The sequence below is a fragment of the Telmatherina bonti genome (genome assembly GCF_933228915.1).
Source record: "Telmatherina bonti genome assembly, chromosome: 16".
NCBI classification, from domain to species: Eukaryota; Metazoa; Chordata; class Actinopteri; order Atheriniformes; family Telmatherinidae; genus Telmatherina; species Telmatherina bonti.
Genome location: NC_136614.1, coordinates 27,018,598 through 27,043,758, shown reverse-complemented (window position 1 = coordinate 27,043,758; position 25,161 = coordinate 27,018,598). Strand labels below are relative to the sequence as shown.

The following is a 25,161-nucleotide window of genomic DNA, read 5'->3' as shown; positions in this document are numbered from 1 at the left end:
CATTAGAATATCAAGTTAGCCTTGATATATTTGATGCAGTCCTTAATGTGTTTCCAGTAGCACTCACCTGCTTTGAGGGTGTACAGATATATGACAAGAAAATAATGAGATAATTTAAATCACATCTGCATATGAGCTGAGGATGATCATGACCATGCTGCATTTAGCTACTTAAATTGTTTCAGTGAGCTGATAAGAGTTTTAGGGTGTGGAGTGAGGAATGATCTCCTGCATATTGGATTAATGGAGGCAAAAATCCCCTGTGGCACTTCTCTGATATATGCATACACCGACTCTCAGCACTCTGCAAGGATATAAACAAAAACAGCTCAAAGCAAGCTTTCTACCCATAATACATACATATATGCATGGATGCGGTGCATGCTTTCACACATGCAAATGCATACGCTTGCATATGCCTTGACATATACACATACATATAAATTTGCTTGCGTGTTTCATGGGTATGCAGAAAGCATTGTTATTGGCCATAACATGCACCTACACATCCACACTTTGCCTTTGTCTTGTGAGTGTTTCTTTCAGACATTTTCTTTTCTATTTTTTGCAGGGTGAATCACCAACCTGACAGCTGTCCTCGGGGTTTCCATCCAGATGACTCATTCCTCATCAAACTGTGGCCTGTCGGAAAATCAACACTCTCCCATTCACACATCCGCTCGCTCTGCCATTAATGCAAACATTTTCAAAAGGCATGCAAGAGGAAACATGCACAGACAAAAAGACGGACATACATGGTTTGCTTTTACTGCATTCGATAAGGGATTTCTTTATGCACAATGCGCTGATGGGGAGGGAAGCCCCTGGCAGATACATTTAACTGTTTATATGTGTGTATATGTGTGTATCTGTGTGTATCGGGAAAATGATCACATGCTCCATGTGATGAGTCACACACAGGCTGGTTTGTAAGGGAGCGGCTGGCTGACTGGTTGGAAGCAGTAAGGCAGGAAACTCATCAGCTATGCACCGCTGAGCCCAAGACTCTGGTGAGATTCATAAAAGCCTCCCTGACTTTCTTGTTAACTGATGTTTGATTTGCAGTGGGCTGCAAATAGCTGCCTATTGCATGTTACATGCTGTTCTGTTATGGGATCAGCCCCACACTTTGCAATCAGTGATTTTAACAGCCAGTTTCACACATCATTAATTCATTTAATGCTTTGGAAGATGGATACAGATGGTTTGGAGAACGGGGCAGATCAAAATGGCAAAATGCTGTACATGTATGCTAACGCTGCAGCACTTCTCCACTTTAAGAAGGTCATTGCAGATTTTAGTTGGGTGCTCCATGTTTAATGACTTAAGCATATCATTTCCACTGTTACGAAGATACTCTGGTTGGAAGATCAACTGAAATGTCACAAGTCTTAGGTTTAGGTGTATATTTTTAACACAAACACATCTAAATTTGACCAAACAGGAGAGCCAAACAAATATAGTTTCACAAAAATGGCACATCAACAACTAAGAAATTAATTTATGCCTATTGGTGCTACATTTAAGACCATCATTGGCTACAGCCAGGTTGATATATTTCAGATGCAAGTAATTTGGATCCCATCGTTGCTGGAGGAGACACCCTTTCCTTTGTGTCCTCACCACAGAAGGTAATGATGATGATCATAGTTTACAGTTTGTTTTTGAGCTTAGAGTCGGTACTCTCCCAGCCACCACCACCGGCAACCACAGAGACAAAAATACTCATAAAAATTTCTAAAAGTAGCCTTAAAATAAAAATGCAATGCAGAGAAAATTATTCATATGGAAATTTATCATTTCTTCAATGCATATTTTTGTTTCTTTCATAAGCTGCCACCTGGATATTTTGCTGTTTCAATTTTTAGTCAGTGAGAATACAAACAGAAAAACTATGTTCACAGTCTCTATTTTTTTAAAGAAAGAGTCAATATATAACTCTATTGAGCTATGTCGAAATGGGCACTATTTCATTAGTTCTTTGTTGAAGATTAAAGGTAAAACTATTGAGAATGTGAGGTGTATAGAGAAACAGCAAGAGTACAGTCTCCTGTGGTGCTCCTGTGCTGCTGACCACCTTCTCAGACAAACAACCTTTCAGTCTCACAAACTGTGGTAAGCCTGTCAGGTAGTCAATAATTCAGGCGATTGTGGAGGGATCCACTTGTATTTTCTGGAGCTTCTCACATTGCAGTGCAGACTAAATGCTCTTAAAGGTGTGGGAAAAAAAAAAATCAAAGAAAGGGATCGTTGCAGTGCTGCCTGGTATAATCCAGATGAGAGCAGACCTCCTGAAGCAAGTAGATAGCATCTTCAGCTGCAATCCCAGAACAGCAATGAAACTTCAGACCTCCATGAAAGGTTCTCACTTAGGTTGGACACACTCTCTTGAACTGTCATGATACTGGATCTGATAAATAACCACATTAACAATCGCATAACATTTATACACCCCAACAGAACATCACATTAAAACATTACAAAGGCAAAACAATCTCCAATGCGGTGGCACTAGTTTTTTATTATAAGCAAAAAAACAGGGTTTAATTGTGGGACAGCCAGAGTGTAAAGTTATAATACCATGCAATGCTTATTAGTAGAAATATGCTGCTGAGAACCATTCATGTTGAAAGTGCATGATTCATATCTGCAGAAGCAGTGTGACTGAGGAAGGCTGGTGCAGAGAGGAATAAAGACCATCTCCATAAAAACAAGATTCACATCAAATGTTTTAAACGCGTTCTTATCCTCCATCCTTATATCCATGTGCAGGATGCAATAAGCCAAATGTAGTTAATGTCTGTCCAAAAAAGGAGAAGAGAAGAAGGAGAGAGAGAGGAGGTAGAGTGTGCGTGTGTGTCCATCTGAGTTAGGAAAAGATTGAAGAGATAAGCAGCCAGATCAAGCTGGCAGGATAGATAAATGACCATGAGACAAGTGTATGTGTGTGAGCGTTTTAGAGTGTGTGTGTGTGTGTGTGTGTGTCAGACCAGCACATGAAGAGCTGCCAGAAGAGAGACTTTGATGAAACGGCTGTAGGCAGTGGCGGGAGAACGATGCAACAGTAGGTCACTCCTCTCTTTGTTCTACCTTGCACCTCAGGGTGTGCTTGTGTGTGTATGTGATATTGTGTGCCTAAAGCTAAAATTAAAATCACCTTCTGCGACTATAAAATTCATGCATCTTTCTCTCTGCGATACCCCGTTGCAGATCATGGGGCTGTTCTCCTTGCAAAGTTTGGAACACTCCTCCACTTCAGTCATCGCCTGGCCCAGCCCTGGTGTTGAGGATACTGTTTTGGCTTTCCATACGGCCCCAGATTTTGACATCTGGTGGCCTAGATAAGCAGGAAACATAGTGAGCAGATCAGCTGATCAGTAAGGCTAAAGCGAGATTAAAGCACATAATCTACCTGATATGGAATGAAGGGGGACAGTCCAGATCACAGAGGCTGACAGATAGAGAAATAAGCAGTCAAACATGAGGACTCTACAGTGTGGTGCACATCTGTCATGACCCGAAAAAGCCGTAAAGGCAAAACCTAAAACAGTCATGATGTTAGGTTTAATCTATCTGATTAAAAGAATACACGTTTTTGTGGAATGTAAATTTAGAGTTTGCATGTAAACATGTGCACATGTAATAAGGTTTCTCTTTGTATTTCTAGTCTATATGTAAACGTGAGTGTGCACGTGCCAAGGTTTTGGGTTTTTTTTTTTCCCTCCACCCCTTTTTGTTCCAGATGCAAAAGATGATGGGTATGAGTCATAGCCTTGTGGTGTAGAGTATCAGTGATCTGAGCGTCCCCCGATGAAGAGCAAGCATGAAGAGGCAGACACAGAAACAGACTGTGACAATGCTGCCTGGTATCCATGACAACCAAGCTCTTCTAGCGTGCCCAGGAACATAACGTTTTGCTCTAATGAGGCAAACTGGATCATTTTGTCCATTTACCTGTGTACCTAGCAATCTTTCTCTCATCCTCATGGTTTTTTTTTTGTTTTTTGTTTTTTTTTATCAGTCGTGCACACACTGAAAGGCAGAAAGGGGAGAGGGATGGAGGGAGGGAGGATGCCAGGTTATGACTGCAGCTTGTGTATTTACTTTGTGCAGTGCTGAGAGGGTAAATTGCTTCTTTGTGCTCTGATGTGAGGCTCGCTAGACAAATGTGGAAAAGATTGCCTTCTCTAACTTACTGATTTGCACTGCAGTGGCAAAGTCAAGGTGACCGCACCCCCACAACCTGCACATTACCTCTGCCACTCACTCACACATGTGCACAATATTAAGATATAAGTGTAACCAACTAATGAAGGGTTTAAAAAAACTGGCATCTGACTTCACCAGTCTCCAGGTATAATCCAACACGAACTAAAGAGAAGCACAGGGTGGACATGAATGCAAATCTTATATGATTCATAAAATCTCTACAGCTTCAAGGCAGCTATCAGCTCAGTGTTGGCAGTTAATCTATTAAGCTCCGAAAGCACCAGAGTATCTGTGCTGTCAGAAACTTTGGACAGCATGCACTGATCTGTGCACCCTCCATCTCTCTCAAACATCCCTCCCATATTATCTATGCTACTGCTTTGCTAAACATTATTTAGATGCATCGCTGATTGTTATTCATATGGAGCACTCCTAAATAGCTGTTAAATAACTAATCAAGCTCTCCTTACTAAAATGTAAAGCACAAACTCTAATTGCATCCTATTATTAGTTATTTAAAATGATTGACAGTTTACCTTAGAGAAACAGACTCACCCTAGGGAGCGCAATAATCAAAATTTGATTGATGTTTACTGCTACTTATTAAAGGTTGTTTACATCAGAAATACGTGATACAGATCATCAAATGCAAATTCTGTGCTGGTGTGCATGAATTAGTCTTATTTATTGTCCTATTATATTATTAATTCTTGCATTACAGTTGCATGAAACATTTTCTTTTCCCTGAACCATAAACTCATGGTATTTATATGGTATATATATTGATTTAACAGATGATAACCTATATTTTGAGATTTTCTACATGTCTTGTGTAATTCTGAAAGATATTTGTAAAAAGAGGAAAAAAAAGAAAATGTACAGATGTATTCATGTTGACTTGGTGAGACAGTCCTGCATTAAAATCTGATGGTTGTTGTGTTTGTTTATTTAAGATCTAAGTTAAACTCATGCAACTCATATTAAAGGAAATTGAGGCTTTTCATTTATTCATATATCATAATTCTCACAAATCACCTTTCAGCCTTGTTGAAATGAAAGGTTTAAGTTTGTTCCATGAGTTCAGACATCTAGTTGGAGTGGCAGTAGAGCTGCTTTCTTTCTGGCTCCTCTGCTGAAACATATAATCTCTCCAGCGTGTCTTGGACCTGCCCCAATGCCTGTTTTCAATCGACATACCAGGAATGCCTCAGCTGGAAACTGTCCAGGTGGCATCCTAGACATATCCGTGAACCAACTCATCTGGCCTCCTTTCAATGTGGAGGAGCAGCAACTCTACGCTGCAAATTAATGTCCTCCATACCATATCTTTGCGGTTGAATGAAGACATCCTTTTAAATCATTGTCCACAGCTTTTGACCAAAAGGTGAGAGTCAGTATGTACAATGGTCAGCAAATAAACACCTTTATGTTATGACTCAGCTCGCACTGCACATGAGATGTTGCGTGGTCTGCCATTCAAGTTAAATATGAATGGCTGACACAAGTTTGAAATTATTTTTAAAGTGTGTTTGGCAATGAGTGGCAAAGTGTGTAAGGAGAGATATTCAGCTCTCATTGCATTCCCTTTCAATAAATATTCACTGCTTGATCTTTTGTTAGTGTGATACTTGGAAAATGGCCATGGGACTTGAGAATGTGTTTTAAATGGACTCTTGTTCAGGATGCATGGGCAACAAAGGATGCTAACAGTGTTTTTTTTTTTATCAGGTGGTATGGTAGTTATTTCAGTAAAACATTTGAACTAGATACCACAACACCATAACCACTCTTATCATTGCATATAATGCTATTGCCACTATTGGTTTTTTAAGTTTGTTTGTTTTTCCCAGTTTTGCTCAAAATAGGCACCCAAAGAAGCTGTCCTTTGCTAAAATGACCACATACCTGCAAATAAGCAATTATATTAGAAAAATATGTAACCTGTAGTGCTTTCTTGAAGTGCCTCAGAGCCCATGCAACGTTTTCCAGAAGAGAATCTTACATTTTCAGTGCAGTGTTGCCTGAGGAGCTGAAGACACCAGCATCCAGTTTTGACTTTTGATCTTTGAACTCGTCTTTGTGATTCCTTTCCTTTCATCCTTTGATGATATGATGCACTTTAGATGATGGTATCTTTAAAGTTTTTTCATTTTTGTTGAGAAACATTTTACTAAAATTGCCAATTTTGAGGAAAAGTTTATTGCATACTGGTGAAATCTGTCCATCTTTACATCTGAGAGTCCCTGCCTCTACGAAACACTCTTTTTATACCTCATGTTACTGACCTGTTGTAAATTAACTTTATTAGTTGTGTTTTTCAGATATGTTACTGCCATTTCCAACTGAAAATAAGTCATGAATCATTGAGTGGAGCCAAATGCAGAATTGAAAGGTAGGAAGGTCGAGGAAGTGCTGAGAAGTTCTTCTTTTAATTAAAACGATATTAACAGTGGAGCACAAGGAACTGACAAGCAAACAATGAACCAGCAGGTGAGAACAGAAACCATGTGGTATAAATACAGGGAAAACAATGAGACACATGTGTAATTGATAAGCTAAATGAACTAATGAACAGAAACAAGGCTAGACAAAAAAACAAACAAAAAAAAAAAAAAAAAAACAACCACAAAATAAGACAGGAAAAAAGAACTAAAGACAAAACACAAAATCCACATCATGACAAAATGAGCTCATATTTTCCATGATGTGGTAAAAGTCTCAGTTTCAACATCTGATATGTTGTTTGTGTTGCATTCTGTATGACATCTTACACAAAATCTAAACTTTTGGGGAGTTGGGACTCTAGCACTATCCAAGAAATGTTGCCTAAAGGCAACCAGGAAATGAGGACTCTTTAAAAAAAAAAAAAAAAAAAAACAACCAAAAAAAACCTATTTTAGGTCAAACAAGTTTTCCCATTTTTCTGAAGTAATTTTTTAGTTTTTGATTAAGTATGTGTTTCAGTAAACTGGGCATTCATAATGGAACATATATTGGTCTCATGAAGTTGTCATAAAGTCATAAAGAAGATACGTAGGACTTAGCTGCTCCATCCATTCTCTTTGCGTTCTCCTGATGAAAATATTAGTGGTTTATTAAACAGTAAACTTGACAAAGATTTTTCCTCTTGTGTGGAACTCTTAATATGACGTTCATTTTCTCTTATGGAACTTGTACATTTGGTGGTCCTCAGGACAGAATTATCAGATGTATATAAGCTTATAAACAGCAGGGTTACACTAGATGAGTTTGGAAACTTGTTGCACCCAAATGATGTTTTTATGCCACATTTTTTTTAGATTTTCAACATTAAAGTTTTTAGAGCTTGCCTCTGGGAGCTGCATGCATTTTAAATGCATGTTTTAATAAAATTAAAGCAAGACTTGTCTATATGCCCCTAAGTGAACCACAAACTTAATAAAAACAGAGGAAGATGATACAGGAAGAAGTTGATTGTGATTAATCACCTCTTACAGGTAAGTTTCAGTTTACCTTTACAAAAATAAAAAGAAACTCGTTACAACCTGCTAGTCAGTCCGTTAACAGAAAAGGGTCAGCCTTAAAAAACATCTGCAGAGAAATGTACAATTTATTGTGAAGCTAAGGCGGGAAAAAAACTAGCAGCACAGTGTTTGTGTGCAATGCTTCTGTCCTGAGTTCACTTCCAAAACCTGCAGGTCCAATGTTGGGGGATGATCTCACCAACATGCCCATGATGAACTCTGGATCATTCAATTACGGAGCAACACAATGAATCATTCTCTCTCCTCTGACAATCTCCTCCACACTCAGCTCATCTGACACCGCCGAACCACAGAAGATGGCCCTGTTATCTTCATAATATGGATAAACTGTGACAGTTGTTGCAGACAGAAGGCCATTTTGATGGCAGAAGATCAAATGAGGCCTCATTATGGAAAAAGTGACAAATCAGTGTCTGCAAGAGAGGCTTACTGTAAGGGTATAAAAAGGCTTCAGTCCTGCTGATGCCGGTGTCCCTTCAAAATTCCTTCTCAGCCTGGGTGGAATTGAAATTAGTGAAGTGGAGCTTTGGGTCCGTGACCTTGCTCAGCTGACAAAAAGAGATACTATCTGTAAACTTTTCACTTTCAGTACATGTGTGTGTGAGAGAGAGAGAGAGAGAGAGAGTGGCATAACTTCTATCTTGTCCTTCTAGTGTGTTTCTGTTGCTCTCACACATTCACATACTTGTCTTGTTCCACAGTAAATGTGTCAGTCATGGGTCTCATTGCTGGAACAGCCTGTCAAATCCCATCCCTACCCCCATGCTCTTTTTCCTCTCTTCTCTCCATTTTTGGACATTTTCAAGAGGATGCTGAGGGAGCAGGATTCACACTGAAAGAAAATGGTGGCTCCTAAAACACAGCTGTGTTTCTTGGGATTATCAAGATTTGGTGGTGGTCCACAGAGACTTAGCACACAAAATCTTACTTTATAGGCTTTGCTATTCATTTGCAGTATATACCTTCATGTTCCCACCAGTTTGTATATTTTGTAATGAAGACATTTTTGACTCAAGGCTGAAAGAATTTAAAAAAGACATCACGTGTAAAAAAAAGAGGGAACCAAAAAATGATTAATTTTAAAAACAGTTTTGCCATATTACAGACTGTCTACATGTGCACGGCCGAGCCAGCTGGCTCTGCACTTGGGCTTCAGTTCATATAGGTATTTTCATATCTGTGGTCTCCTTTATTTCTGGGAGACAACCCAAAGAAAATGGACAAATCCAACGTGGATAGCACAGACCTCTGGGAGGCAACCTTGAAGTTAATTTGACACTGTATATTTGACAACTGGTTACACATTTGAAAAACAATCTGTCTCGAGCAGTTGTGTCAACAAGCTGAAACCGAGCAGCAGGGTACAGCTTTTCCTGAGTATTTGTGGTTTATTTTACTGGGAGAGTCTCTCTTCTTCCTCATGAAAGCATCAATCTGAGGCAGGAATCCTTTTCAAAGCTCCTGCCTCTACAAGTGCGGGGAATTGATTCAGCTCTAGCTAGCTTAGATTTATCAGCAGGGAATTTAACATGCTGTGGAGCGCTTGTATGTGGAAAGCGCTCATAGAGAAACCCATATTTGGCTGTAAAGTTCCTTTTTGTTTTGTAGAATGGCCACCCTGTACTGCCATTCTTTCCCTGTCTAATTAACATTTAGCAGATTATAACTTTCTTTTTAGGTAAAAAAAATTGTTATTCTTTGGTCAAAGCTGATAAAAAAAACTGTCTGTTGTCTTGGTTTTAATGCTATACAATTCTTCTTCTGTAAGTAAACGTTAAATGAATGACGCTAGAAAATGGTTGTCTTTCAGTCTAAGTGGCTCTGTGTAACAGTAGCATGTGAGAGAAACCCAACACTCCAGTAAAAGAAAAACTTTTTTTTTTTTTTACACCTTGACAGTTTCTCAGGCATCGAAATATCTGTGGCATACTTAAAAAATACAACAGAGATGGAATAAAAGATTTAAACCAAGGTGAAATTTGGGGCTATCCCTCACATTTGATGATTCTGACCACTGATAGCAGGGTTGATCACTATCAGCTGACAGATTCCTGAAATCCCTTTAAACATCTGTAAAAGTGCTGAGGTTCACCTCTTTCCTCATCAGTTCCTCATCAGGAAATACTTTAGAAATTCCTGAATTCCTCCATGATGAATTAAGCTGCTATTCTCTGGTTTTCACTGACAGTGATGGGGTTTACTCCTAGAAGGAGAAAACCATTTGCATTTTCTACATGTGCTGACAGTAACACGTACCTTGATTCTTTAGTAGTAATCTGACCTCCTATGGCTTTCAATTACACCAGTCTTTCTCAATTCCGGTTCTGATGAACCTTGGCCTACATGTATTATTGGTAACCCTACCTGAACACACCTGAATGAAATAAAGTACTCGTTAAAAGGCTGCAAAGAACTTGATGAGGAAGCTCGATAATCTGACTCAGGTGCTTTGGAGGACGAACATGTCTGAAATATGCAGAGTGAGGTGTCCTGAGAACTGCATTGAGAAACACTGTATTAGACCAGGACAACTCTTGTAGTTATGGACAAATACCTCATTTGTTTTGGGTATGCCGTTTTAATAAAGAGGCAGAAAAAAAGAGGTTAAACAAAATACTTATAGAGCATCATTAGCCACTTTTTTTCCCCAACTGAATAAAAACTATTTATTCTGATAAGAGTCTGCTATTGACAGCAAAGCCAAATATAGAGTTTTAACTTTTCCCATCCAAGGTACAGCAAAAGCAACATTATTTGAAATTTAATTTGGTTGAAGATAAAAATGGAGAAGCTGGAAATCAATGCTGAGAGCTGGAAGTGTTATAGCGAAATCCACTCCAGATTTAGATGGCTCACTAGATTAGATATTTTCATATCTAGGCAACCTGAAAATGCAAGAGTTGTTTGTGTGTGTGTGTTTTTTTTAAAGGTTTTTTCTTTGAGATGATTGTGGCATCAAACACACAAAATTCAGCACATTCAAACACAAAAAAAAAACCCACTGTGTGTATCTAAAGTTTTGTTTTGTTTCATGTATAGTTCTGTTTGTTACAGAATGAGTAAGACCATTCAACCAGTAAAACAAAAAAAGATATACACTATTACTTCCTGTGGGAAATTACAATTTAGAAGAAAATAAATGTGGAAATTTTAATTACCTTGGTTTCTTTCTTTTTTTTTTTTTTTTTTTTTTTAATTCGTGTCTTGTCCAACATTTAAGCAAGCAGAATGATGGTTACCTTGGTTTCTCATCTTACTCAAGTTTTCAATTAGTAAAAGTAAAAACATAGTAAAGTAAGTTTTTATACCTAAATAAAATTGACTTTATCCATCAAAGCTGATATTATCTAATCCTATATGCTTCAGTCTAAAAGTGTTTGTGTCCATAAGTACATATGCAAAAAATAAGAAGAGAGAGAAGGAGGAAAACTTTTATTACGAGACAATCATAAATGTTTGTTGTAATTTTATTTGACTTTGATTAAGGTCATTCAAATACAAAGTATATTATTAAAATAAGTTGATATCTTCAAGACAAGATAAAAGTGTAGTAATGTATTGGGTAAAATCAGGTAAAACTCAGCTTTACAGCTTCAAATCCCAGCTTGCCTGAATCATTCAGTCGAAAAAAACGTTCACAACTCAAAAAGAAAAACATTCTTAATTTATGGACAATAAAGCTGTTATTCAGTGCAAAAACCTTAACCATGAGACTATGATTGATGCACGCAAAAGAGAAACTGAGGATCAAGGTTTTTAATTAGAAAAGACTTTGTTCGCTTCCATTAACCACTGTATGAGAAATGGTGACAGGTTGAACTAGCATTCTTTCAGTCAGCCAAGGCCTCTATTATTACACAAGTGCTGGGCCCCTGCCATGTTGCACAACTCAGGGAAAAGGTGAACCCACAGGAACAGCCTTAACCTGGCTGGGACCAGTATAGTCCATTGACTCTTACTTCACGGGAGAAGTTGACGATCACTCATTTTTCTTGTCACAGAACCAACGGATACAAGATTGATATTGTGTTCAGTCATGACAGCTTCTAATTCTGAGAACTATGACAACTTTTTCCTTCCTGAACGTTACATACCGGATAGCTTGTTGACCCCTGATGAGAGGGCTTGTGTGTCTCTGTGTGTGTGCAGTCAATTGCAAAGCACACAGAACCGCCTATGCTGATCCCACCATGTGTTTCCTGTATGGGAATGCTTAGAGTAATGTCGCATGCTTACAGTATGTATGTATGCGTGTGCGTATGTGCACTTGAGCGAGCACAAGAGAGGCAAAAAGGAAGGGAGAGGCAAAGAGTGGGAGTTAGCGAAGGCATATCCAAGGGGATCAAACCTAAACCACAGGATATTTCTGACCTTGAGGGCGAGTGGGTAAAACAAGGAGGGGGCAGGAAAGAGGGGAGGAAAAGAAAAAGAGAGGAAAGCAGAAGTGAAGAAACAAAGAGATGCAGAGAAAGAGAAGTCTTTGGAGGGTAGCTGGAAAACCTCCAGAATCCTCTGCTCAAACCAACCATAAAATTCCACAAAACCCGTACGAGGACTGACGAGGGTGCTTTCTGCCCACAGTGGGTGCGTGTGTGTGACTGCGGTTTGCACAAATTTCCTTGTGCGTGTATATGTGTGTGTACCACATGTGATTAAAGGGTCTGAGCAGAAGAGACCAAGAGGCAGACAAGTGATGCAATCTACGGAAGCGAAGGAGAGGACATGAGGGCGGCAGGAAGGAAGGGAGGGAAGAGAGGAAGGAGGAATTGTTGCTTCTGGGGATCCAGCTCTCAAGGAATGTGCTGACGGTCATGTCCCACTCGGTCGGGGAGAGTTGCATTCTGAGAAAGTCTGCAGAGGTGACACCTGTTTTAGTGTGCTGCAGAGTGCAAAGGGATGATGAAATCTCACATTATAAAGGCATAGACTCTGTGAGTCATTGCAGCTCATTTTCAGCGACACAACACAATCACCTTTCCTGTGCAAACTGGTTTCTCTCACTGCAGGCTGGAGGCCTGAATCCACCCGCACACAGCAGCAGTGAAGTTCTATTTCAGTACAAGCTACACAATGTTCAACCCACACGAGCTCAGTGGGTAAGGTGCTTGGTAAGCTTGGACAAATAGTCTATTTACGAGCATCGTGAGAGTGGGCAGTTGTCCTTGAGCTGGTTTGTCTGCCGTCTGAAGTGCTAAGTGCTGTATACAGTTACAATAGATAGAACAGTCACAAGGACAAGTGAAGGTGGAGGGAGGGGAGAGGGTGGTGAATGAGGGAGGGTGAGAGCGAGAGAGCACTGGGAATAGAGATGGTGAGTCAGAGGCCATTTGGAAAGTAATTTCATCCCTGAATGCTGTATATCTTTTCATCAATGAAAGGAAAGTATTTTCCAAACCAGGCAGGCACGAGAACAAAAACTGAAATGGAGCCTATTCATAGGGTTGAGGACAGATACCATTCATAGGTCATTTTTTGTCTATATTTATCTCATGTAGGTGAAATTGTTTGCTATGCGCCGCATTTTGCACTGAGATGTTTAAAAATGAAACTGCAACAGTGGGCGGCCATGCCAGTGGTGCAGAGAGGTTTAGGGCTAAATGCTAACACTGGCATGATCATATTCAGTTGAATTCATTTTAAAGTACACTATGTTACTGCTGTCGGCTGGAACCTCCAAAACATGATATGAGGCCACAAAACTTTCCCTACCAGGCTATTGTTATTTCATTAGCTACTGTAACCAGTTAATTAATAAGTAATAATGAGTTTTGCTTTTTAACAGTAGGTGGTTAAATATGTTTGGCAGCCGAGTCTGATCACAGCTGTGCGTTTTTAAAGTTCAATGTGGGTTTTCCTTCCTGCTTCTCTAACTGGGAGTCATGCTGGCTGCAATCTGTCCTCTGCACTTTTTAATTAATAAAACTTAAACTTGTAGTGTCTTCAGTTATAAAGGGGATTTTATTAATAAAAGTGGACTAAAAGTCCCATATAACAATAACTAAACATGTTGAGTTAGTTTGCCCTGAAATTTTGTGTTCACTTTTCACTCAACATCAGATGGACAATTTCATTTGATAAAGTGATATGATGATGAAATATCAGTCCTTGTACCAAATTTATTTCACTAATGTTGTAAGGGTGAAAAACTTGCTACTATTGCAAATTTCAGTGAGGGTTTCTATCTGGCAACTCAAAACCACCAGTCTGCATTTACTTGTACCACTTTAATATTGACAGACCCCAAATATCCATGTGTGTAAAAGATTTTATCTAATAAAGAGTAGAAATGCCAAAAAATAGAAAATATGTGACAGAGATTTTAGGACATTTTATGTGAAGAGCAGTGTTAGACTGCTCTGCCAAGGCTGAAAAAGAACATCCTGGATCCAGATTTGGATCCAGATAATTACATGTTTTTCACTGCAGAATGGGACTACAGCCCAAAGTAGTAACACTTTCATGCAAATTTATTTATACTTTCTTGAATAAGTCTCCTAATAAATAAACAAAAAAAACCTCACCATCCACATAAACATCTTGACAGAAGTTATTTAACAAAAAGAGGAGAAAGTAACTTGTTATTAAACTTGTTAGCACAAGCTAGCATGCTTGTTAGTGTTAACTTACTTTTCATAGTTTTTCATAATGATATTAGTCTATTAATCTCTATTGGGAAATTGAGCTCTACATTTTACCTATCTCTTTTTTCCCTCCATTTTTCCCAACTTTAATAGATTTACTAAAGATGGCAGTGGGCTGCCATATTACAGTTCCCTCCAACAGCACTTTAACACTGTTTCACTAAATAAGCTCCTAGTTTATAAGATGCATACTCTCAAAATATTTGAACATATCTTGGAGCAGTGGTCATCAACTTTGAGATCTACAATTCTGCAGGTTTAAATGTTTCCTTGTTACACCATACCTGACTGAAATTAATGGCTCATTAATGGGCTGCAGAAATTGATTGAAGTTGTTGAAGATCCTTTTAATTTCAATGAGGTAGGTTTTAACTAAGGAAACACTAAAACCTGCTGAATGGTAGATTTCAATGGCTGGTGCTGGTGACCACAGACTTATATCTATGTAAGGCTTCCCATTCATCGGTTTTGGCTGCTTGGTCCAATATGTCCTGATGATCCTGATCCAAAATTTTGCCATGACCATTGTGTTTAGAAAGTAAGTAGCTTATTGTTTAGATAGTTGGCACTGCATTGTAAAAAAGCAGGGTGAATGTTTTTCAAAGTGAACTTAGTGCATTGAAAAATAAAAGGGAAGTGGTGAATTGTTTTCCTCCCCAGTCTCTGTGGAGCTTAATTGCGCACTGTCTCTATGCTCTCCCTTGAGCCATGGTGCTAGCATGAGGAGCCTTCTGTAATTTTTGTGAATCATTGGTTTCCTATGTTACATTGAGGTTTTAGGGGTTCCAGCAATACTCTGGACCAGCTAAATGTGGTGTGGCATCCAGCCAGTTTAAAAGGAAAAGAGAAGGGGAAGGAGTGAGGGTGTCAAGTTGGAGTGTCAGGATAGACTACCAGAGACAAGCCTGGTATGCTGTGTGTATTCTGGCAAAGCAACCTTGGCCTTGACAGGACTGCACAAACATGTACTAAAATCTGAGTCTTAATTTATTCCTTATATACATAAGGGTGGAGATTCATGCTCATTTTGTAAAGCATTAAAAGCTACTTTATTTCCAATATTACACAAAAACAATGAATTCCTTTTTGAGGGAAAAAAATGAACCTGCTATTGACAAAAAAGTAATCATGACTTTTGATGCACCAGCCTAAAAGCATTAAATATGTTTTTAGCTGACAGAGTTCACTGAGTGGAGCAGAAGGGAAAAACACCACAGAAGACTTAGTTGGACTGGTGTGTGATGGTCTGGCATGTGCTGTGTGGTGATTTGGGCAAGCACAAAGAGAATGCTGCGGTTATTCTCGGACCACCACTGTGCAAACTTCCATGTAATGTTCTAGTGTTTACCACCATTGGTTGGGTTCATCTGCTAAGATTATGAGTCAGTCCTGTTCATGAGCTGCTGAGAGGTCCTGTAAGGATACTGACTGAATGACTTACTCTCACTGCATCCAAATAAAAGTGTTTGTACAATCCAACACTCAAACTGAACCCAGACACAACCATCAGCATCAAGCTACAGAATCTTACCAGGGTTTTTTTCCTTCTTCTTTTTTTTAACAGCGTGTCATCTCCAGCCTTAAATTAAAATCTTCCTTGGCTTTGAATTTTGTTTTTTTTTCTCTCACACAGTGCACATTTTGTCATGTTGTTTGTGCGCTGAGGAATGTCAGTACTGATATTTTCGGTTGTGTGGAGGAGTCTACCATAGCAGTGCAAACACGACCTAAAGTAGGCCGAATGTTTTCTTTGCTGAGCCCGTCACCTTTCAGCAAGCATTTCAACTTAATCTTTGTCACTGACAACTTGATGATGTTTCTGTGGAAATTTTTGTTGTTGTTGTAAGACCTGGCCATACAGCTTGCTATTGAGCCTAGAATGCACTAGCAACATCTGAAACCCTGACTTATGTGCACTTTTGAGTAACATGAAATGCCCTGGAGCCAGATGAAAAGCCACAAGTATCACTGCTAAAAGTACAAAAGAAAATCCCTCTAAAATGATTATTTGATCTTTTGTTCTTTTGTTCAAGCAATATGTGTATTCCCTTGATTACACATGTCAAATTTTGATGACACGACCCTGTTTCTTGCCTCTGTGTTCTTTCTGGCACTGCATTCTGTCACAATGTCACAAACCACAAATCCTAAAGTGAGACAGTTTCAATTCTTACTTTTGACAGTATTGTGGACTACATTATATTTAATACTTTGTTTTGTTACACTCCAGAAGAAGAAGTAAAATTTGACCTAGCTCATCATAACCATCAAGACTGCTTAATATGAAGTTACTCTTTTATGATTCATCAAAGCAGTTTCCATAAAGAAATATGGCTGGAAGACTACTCTTTCCTTCAGGAAATAGACAATGTGTGCAATTCCATTGATCTGCAGACATGTTTTCGAGTTGAATTGCACAGAGTAGTTCATTACTTTCTTTAAACTCCTGGCTGATAACCATGACAACACTACTCCATATTAATATCTATGCAAATACTCTTAATTCCCAGGAGCACACGCATAAATCTGCAGTTGTTGTGCAACACATGAGGATCACTAGGGACCAGTTAGTATTACAAGTGTCATCTAAAAGATATTGTTTGTGGCAGAGGAGCATTCTAATAAAAGCCAGGTGAACAGAGTGTTCCAGGTCAGAGCTGAAGACTGCACAGAGTTGGTCCTGAGAGCAATATGAGTCACCGGAAAAGAGCAGATTGCGAGCTTGCAGAATTCATTAAGACAAATGTAAGGTATATAGATTTCCTCAGGAAGAGAGAAAAGAGCGAGAGAGAGAGAGAAAAAAAAAAAAAAAACATTGGCAGCTGCAAAACAGCACCCCAGTGAATCCCCAAGTAGCTCTCCATACACCTATGGAATGATGGCATTTCGCAACCCTGTACATGATTTATGTTGGTCTGAATGTAGACGAATTAGCTGAAATTCTTCCGTGCTTTTGGTTTGTTTTGGGGTTTGGATATGTACTCCCAGACAATTGCAGTACAATCATACAATTATGTTGTGGGTAATATCTGTTTTTATTGAGCGAGTTTACTATAAACATGGAAATATGAAGATCTGACAACTATAAACGTCAGGAATTCTAAACAGAAAACAATTTTTTCTTCAATTGATATGATCTAGCTGCTTTTTTAAATAACCCCAAAGAAGCTCCCAATCTAACATGACGTTGTCCCTCTTCACGATTGCGCCATCCTGTGGTCTGACGTTAGTATTGCATTGATAATAAATTAATAAATTCTACAAACATAACATCATACACTCATACTTTACATTATTATTATTATTATTATTTTAAATATCAGTAACTATAATGCGTTGCCTTTAAAACGTACTATATACAATTAGCATTAGCATTTAATGTTTCATAACTCAAATAAAAACAGTTAGCTTTCGAACTAAATAAATAACTGCGGTGCCATTTCTTTTAACCTTGAATTAATTCCACGATAAGTCAAAGTCAAACAAATGCCAGCTGTGGAGTCAAACAGATTAATAATTAAATAAAAGTATTTCGCATGCGCTAGTTTTCGGTAGGGCTTTTTGTCAATGACTTGTTAAATTGATCCCAAATCAGTTTGGGGAGTCGGAAATTCAAACTGTAAACATCAGTTTAGTCGACAAACTGATCTGAAATCAGCCATAACGGCACCGGATGTAGCTTGTGTGAAAACGTAGATGTACGTGAACGTGAGAGGCTTCCACAGGAAACACTTTACGGGCCATTTGTGAAGGGCTGCCATTTTACCGAGCTTACGGTAAGAAAACTTGCTTCATGTTGTGTAGTTAACTGCCACATGTTTTTACTCATGCAAATTGTGGGGTGAGCAGCAGCTCGAGTTTACAGTGCTACCTGCACACACATTATTATCATTTATTTATTTTTATTGAAGGTTAGCTTGAGCTAACCTAGCTTTGCCGCTTGTTGTGCTAATACTGTTAGCATTGCCCGACTGTGAATGCAGTGAATGACACAAAACTGAACAATATTACAAGTGGGATACTGAGTATTTGAGTGTACTTAAATTAACATTGTTTTGGGAGTAGAAGATTATATATTTTAACAAGCTTGTAAATCGTTCAGGTCAAGGTAAATATTAGCTACATTGTCCCTCATTGACTATAGGTTTCTGACAGAAATATTGCTGCTACATTTATACTTTACCATAGTTATGACCTCATATTTAATTGGGTAGATTTCCAAGTAATGAGAGCTTTAAAAAAAAAAAACATTTTATGTTCTTATATAATTTAAAAATCATAATTACCATCCCGTTTCTTGATTAGGATTTTAGTATCCCAGCCTTAAGTGTTACAAACAAATAACATGCATGTAAATGTAGAACCCCTGTGTTTATACCATAGACTGTGGTTTATACTGTGGCAACACTTTGAAGATTAATTTAAATGAATATAAGAAATTATATCAGCTCACAGCATCTGATTGTCCCATAACTTGTTACAATGTCTTGCTCAAAAACATTCACAGTTTTATTACCTACACGGTTACAGTAAGTGTGGTCTGTTGTGGAAAAAAAGTCTGTCAATGACGAGGAGTCTGGTTCTGAAGTGAAAAAGATTACAAAGTTTATTCAACAGAAAATAAGAAAGAACAGAATAATACAAATTGCAATTTGGAGAGACAGTCCAGAGGTCCAACCCATAAGGTCCACCCATAAGTCTGGAATGCTCTAAAGAGTCCTAGACTCAAATGCCTTTTAAGGCCTCACCTACAGTACGTCAATTGTCTGTCCCAATCTCTGTTATTATAAACCAAGGATGATCTTTTATCCCACAGATGAGGTCAACCTGACCACTGACTTACAATCTCCCTATGGCTCCCTGGTATCTGACCTCCTAGCTGTAAAACTCTTCAAAGGAAGAGAGTGTCCTAGCTAATCAGATCCAAGATGTCTGAATGCAGATATCTCAGTCTCTATACATTACCTATGCCTGTAAGGAGGATAAGCAGACCAAGCTTGAGTTCATCGTGACCTCTTCAGACCTGCCCATATATGAAATATATGAATATCTAAGTCAGAACATAAAATTTCCACAACAGGTCCTTACAAGTTATATCTTGTTATAAAGGCTAATAAGGTTTTATAATAGTATATAGTAAAAAATCTATTGAAATTGTTAGAGGGGAAAAATAATTAACCAAAAGCACATTTCCCTACTTACAGTTTAAGAATCCCAACTAATATACCTTCTCTGTGTGATACCTTTCTCTCATGCTTATCTCAGCACCACAACTGAATGATGGGGATCAAAGCGGTCCAGCTCACATCGAATTCACACCATGGAAACATTTTGGCTTCTCTGCATGATCTGAGGTTGCAAGCGCAACTTTGTGATGTTACGGTGCAGGTGGACTATGAGGGAGATGAGCAAGAATTTCAAGCCCACCAGGTGATCCTCGCTGCATCCAGTGGATACTTCAAGAAGATTCTTCTGTGTCAGGATGCAACCCAGGATAAATTATCGTTGTCAAATATTCAGTCCAATGATTTCTCAAAGTTTTTGGAATTTATCTACACTGGGAAAGTTGAAGTTTCTACAAACAGGATTAGTGATGTTCAAGCAATGGCAAAATTTTTGGAATGTGAGGGTCTTTCAGAGGTTTGTGGTGAGGCCTTGAGTGCTGGAGTTCTACAAAGACCCCAAAGGAAAGCGTCTACATCAAAGGGTAAAGCCCGAGAGAATTTACATGGTGTAAAAAAAGGAGAAAAGACCAGAAAGAAGAGGCAAAGCTTATTTCTAAAGAGACAACTTTCTCCAAAGGTCTCTGAAACGGAGAACATTAAAAAAAGATTTAAGACAAAAAGAAGACAGAAGAATGAAAAAAGCCAAGGAAAAAAGTTAAAACTGAGGCTGGGTGGTCATAAAGTGCTTCAGAGGCGGTGGTATTCTCCAAAAGAGGCTCTTCACAGTGAAAGTCAGGTTAGTAATGTTGGTACAGAGAAGAGTGGGAACAGCACTGAAGACCAGGCTGAAAAACGGAATGAAAAAGATGAAGGAGATGAGACTTCACAGGGGAAGTCCTCTTCTGATGTGGATGATTGGGAATGCGAGGACGATCTGCAAAGTAATGACTCTCAAGACCCCTTGTTTTTAATGGAAGAGGAGAAAGAAGGAGAGGCTGAGGAAGGACAGTCCAACGGGAAATTAAAAAGAACATCCAAGGCTCAGTTCCACTGTAACAAGTGCCAGCGGACGTTTCACTATGAGAAAAGCTACTTGAAACACATCAGGTAACAAAATAGCTCTCCTGGGTGTTATTGATTGTCACAATAGTTTCCTACGGAGCCTTGTTAACTTGGATTGAGCCGAATACCATGAGACTTGGTTCAAGAGCAATGGGAGACTCATTTTCAGCATTGAGACAACAGCCCTCTTAATCTTTTTTTTTTATTATTATTTTTTAAATTATTATTACTTGTGTAACCCATTTGCACATTTTTTTATTCAGTTGCATACAGGGTAAAACATTAATGATCTGTGTTAAATTTACGTCAAGGATAAGATGTGGGGAGTTAAGCAGTTGAATCACCACATTTATTAGGCTAAAGGCCTTTACGCTCTGAGACCGATGCGACAATATTGCGAATAATTTTTAGGTGAATCGTTTCTATGTATGCACACTAGTCCGAGTCAGAATTCGTTTGGCACATTCACAGCTCCCCAAACCAAGTGGACTTTCTAAGAAAACCGACTAGGATTTGAACCATAAAGGCTGATGTGAATGTGCCCTAAGGGCAACACAAAATTGTGAATAAATGATGAAAATTCTTAATCTCGCGAGGTGGATTTCACATCACAACAGTGTGCTGATGCTGCAAAAGAAATGGGAAAGAGGCACCCTGTTCTAGAAAAGAAAGGAGAACTTGGGGTGTTTATTCCAGGAGCTGAAGCTTAACCACAGCTGCTTGAGGATGGACTTTAGGACAATCGTAGGATAGTTCGAGGATCTGCTTTAGCAGTTGTCTCCTTCACTTCAGTAGCAGGAAAGAAATAGACGCTCGACCATGGTGATACAAAATTTGAATGAAATAGCAGCAAAAGTGACACCTGCACAGCTCGCAACTGGTGATCCATCAGTCAACAAGCCTTCTCTGATTAGTTGATTATATATGTCGGATGGTATTAAGAAGAAACAAGGTCAGTTAAAAAATAAAACTCACAAATTTGCTGGACGGAATTTAATCACTGACGTGAACGTTCACATTGATTTGACATTGACTCAATAAAAAATATTACCATGTGAATTATTCAGACAAAATATTCAGAGTAGGTGTGTACAGGCCTGAACATGGTAATTTATCCAGCCATTTAGAAGACTCCTCATACTTTTCATAAAGTATATATGAAGAAAAAAACACTTGAATTGTGCATCTTTTCATTTATGTCTGCAACCTGTTGCTGCTTTCTTTACAAGTACATACCATGGGGTTAAAGCAGACGTTGTGTATCGATGTGAGACCTGCATGCAGACGTTTGCAAACCGCAGCAACCTGAAGATCCACGAGAAGCATGTTCACAGTAACGAGAGGCTTTTTGCCTGTGACTCTTGCGCGAAAACCTTTAAACGAAAGAAGGACGTCGTCCGCCATCAAAGACAGGTAAAGAGGAATGAAGTTTTGCGCATCTTATGATGTGGATTATCCACATGTAATCTTCCATGTCTGCTGCTTCCCAGGTACACGAACGAAATCTGCAACATGTGTGCACCGATTGTGGGAAGGTACTCAGCTCCAAAGCTGCCCTGTTGCTGCATGAGAGGATTCACACAGGCACAAAGCCTTATGAGTGCACCGACTGCGGGGCCAGATTTACCCAGAATTCTGCCCTCAAGATGCATCACAGGTAGACAGTTTGCAGAATAAGATTAATCTTTGCCACACATTAAAATAAGTACTTCTAATCACATGGATTTAACATCATATAAAGAGTTTTACTAATGTTTCAGTCTAAAGATGCAGAAAAAGTGCTGAAAATCACTGGATGCATTTAAAATCTGTGTTTACGTACGTTTAGGACTCACACGGGAGAGAAGCCATTTGCATGTGATGAATGTGATGCCCGGTTCACTCAGAAGCACATGTTAGCTTATCATAAGAGATCTCACACAGGTAAAACAGTTATTCATCATTAAATATAAAATATTGATCAGCACATATCTGACTATAAGATTATTATTGGGTTTTTTTTTGTTGTTGGTTTTTGTTTAACTTGTATTAGGTGAGAAACCTTTCATGTGTGAGGCTTGTGGGAAAAGCTTTGCATCGAAAGAATACCTCAGACACCACTCGAACATCCACACCGGGTTTAGGCCATACAAGTGTGAGGAGTGTGGTAGAGGCTTCGCTCAGAGGAACTCCCTCAACCAGCATCTAAAAATACATACAGGTGATTGAAAGGGTTATTTGGATCAACTTTGGTGGAGGCTATTGTGTTTTTTTTTTTTAAATAATTTACTTTTCTTAATACATATTCTCTTTAGGTGAGCGTCCATACAGCTGTAAAGATTGTGATAAGCAGTTCACTCAGCTCAACGCGCTCCAAAGACACCGGCGGATTCACACAGGAGAGAAGCCATATATGTGCGGCCTCTGTAAACGTACCTTTACAGACAAGTCCACACTTCGCAGGCACACTATGGTGAGCAGAGTTTCTCTTACTGTAATACTGTAGGTTTTTGTACGTGTGTTTTAAGTATGACGGTGTTGATTGAAATTGTCCTCTGAAAGTTGACTTGAAGCTGGACTATGTCTGAGAATTGTAGGTTTGATTAAGTCTTTGTCACAGTGACTACTAGTGCATGTTTCTTATCATTCAGATTGTGGTTTTAAATCAAGCCATGGTACTGCGGTGAAAATAACATCAGTTTGTTAAAACTTCAGATTCATGACTCGGAAGCTCCGTGGAAGAACTACCTGGTGGTGCTCGAAGGAAATGTGGAGGAAAAGAAGCCCAGATCTCCCACTAAGGAAAAGACAGAGAAAGCAGCGCCAGGAGAGAAAAAGAGCAAAAGTCAAAACAAAAACTCTCATACTGTTGCAGCTCCTCCCAGTATTTCCTGTGCTGCTACTGGTTCTCTTATTGATCCTAGTAAAAGCCAAGCAGAGTCCATTGTGGTTTCAACTGAGCCAGTCACGCTCCCCTCAGACTGGACCAGCCATGGAGCCATTGCTCTTGTCAGCCACGGTGGTCTTGGTGGTATCACTGTCATCCACACTGAGGTTCCACCAGGGACTCAGATCCAGCCCATAGTAACCACTAATGGCACAGGAACAAATGTCATTTCCTTAGATGGTTCAGCCATCCCAGTCCCTTTTTCTATACCAGTGTCTGTGACTCACCCCGTTTCTTTGTCCTCCGAAGCCCCTGCCACCTCTCTGTCTGTACCCACGCTCTCACTTCCTGTTACTGATGTCTTGTTAGCATCAGTCTCAGGCATCCCAACTGTCTCCACATCATCTGTGCTGGAAGCAGCCGCTTCACAGACTATTTTAGCTCCAGCTTCTGAGAATAAGCTCATCTCCGAGACAGATACTTTACAGCCTGGTGTGATAGTTGGTGACAAGGCTTGTGAAAACGAACAACAAGTTGTCCAGATTGAAGGACAGCCAAGCACAGCAGATGACTCCACAGAAGAAACCTCAAAGGCTTTTGATCAAGAAGCAGGATAAAAGACAGCTAACTAGTTTGATTGTGAAATGATGCTCTGATCAAAGGTTTTGATCACCAACTGCTGCTTAACTGCTTCGCATCAGTCATCTTTCACTTATCAATTACCGTTGTTAAGGTGTGCTCAGTAGATTTATTATTTAAAAAGTATTGTAAATTGATAACCGTATACATACTGTCAGGCAGCGCAAATGTCTCAAGCATAGAATCTAATATTTCATGTGGCATAAAGGAAAATAAATAATCATTTGACTGAAAGCAGTGTTACCGCCACACCTAATTCAAATAGGTTATACTAAGAATTATGTTTTTCCTAACGGTAATGCTATGGGTATTGTGGCTTTGTATAAATCATACAACTTTTTGTTAATAAATTCGTCTTTTCAGATTTTGCATAACATAGCCATAAGTAACAGACTCATGTTAAGTGTATTTCAAAAAATGGCTTGTACTTACAATAAAAAAAAAACGGCTTGGATATTTGTTTGGTGTTACCATTTGTCATAGGTTTCAGAAGTATGTGGCCTCAATGAGTAGCTTGTAATTGCACTTTGAAACATGCAACAGATTACTTTTAGTTTAAATAATCTTATATTGAAATCACTCATACACACACATGCTTGCATTATGTTAAAGATGTGAGATTATTTTGTGTAGTTTGGATATGTGCTGCTTGCATAATAGTGACAATCTACAATGCAACTTTCATGCTGATATCAGGCAAGTTGCTCACATTTTGCTGATCTGATGTGTAACTCATAATTTGTTTTTGTTATTTTGCCTGAAAACATAAACCAAATGAACATTGTGAACATGTACTGGCCACCACCGGTGGTCACTTGATCAGAGCATCCTTACCAGATGTTGTGACTTCATTTCTTTTTACTTTATATTTGGTTTTTGTAACAATCTGGTTTTTCGTGACTCACATTTTGAAGGCCAGTATTTTATTAAAGTGGATGTGTTCAGAGTTGGGGGTATTTATTCTCGAGATACAATAGTGTTGTACCTTAGCTGTAAATAAACACCACAGAAATACCACAGAAATTATGTTGTGTATACAGAGAGAAATATACCAT

General features: G+C 38.9%; 1 protein-coding gene across 1 annotated transcript; it reads left to right on the top strand.

Moving 5' to 3' along the window:
• Positions 1-18,112: 18,112 nt before the first annotated feature.
• Positions 18,113-25,095, top strand: gzf1 (GDNF-inducible zinc finger protein 1). Its single transcript, XM_079255769.1, has 8 exons — positions 18,113-18,150; positions 19,640-20,646; positions 21,831-22,014; positions 22,092-22,258; positions 22,430-22,524; positions 22,634-22,801; positions 22,896-23,053; positions 23,296-25,095. The coding sequence occupies exons 2-8, from the start codon at positions 19,652-19,654 to the stop codon at positions 24,082-24,084; spliced, it is 2,556 nt and encodes an 851-aa protein (XP_079111895.1). The 5' UTR covers positions 18,113-18,150; positions 19,640-19,651; the 3' UTR covers positions 24,085-25,095.
• Positions 25,096-25,161: the final 66 nt, after the last annotated feature.

What these genes read in the sequence shown, in the direction of transcription:
- gzf1 (XM_079255769.1), top strand. Translation starts at nt 19,652, where the DNA reads ATGATGGGGATCAAAGCGGTCCAGCTCACATCGAATTCACACCATGGA. An exon ending in AGCTACTTGAAACACATCAG is followed by an intron (nt 20,647 to 21,830) that starts GTAACAAAATAG and finishes TTTCTTTACAAG; the next exon opens with TACATACCATGGGGTTAAAG. An exon ending in GCCCTCAAGATGCATCACAG is followed by an intron (nt 22,259 to 22,429) that starts GTAGACAGTTTG and finishes ACGTACGTTTAG; the next exon opens with GACTCACACGGGAGAGAAGC.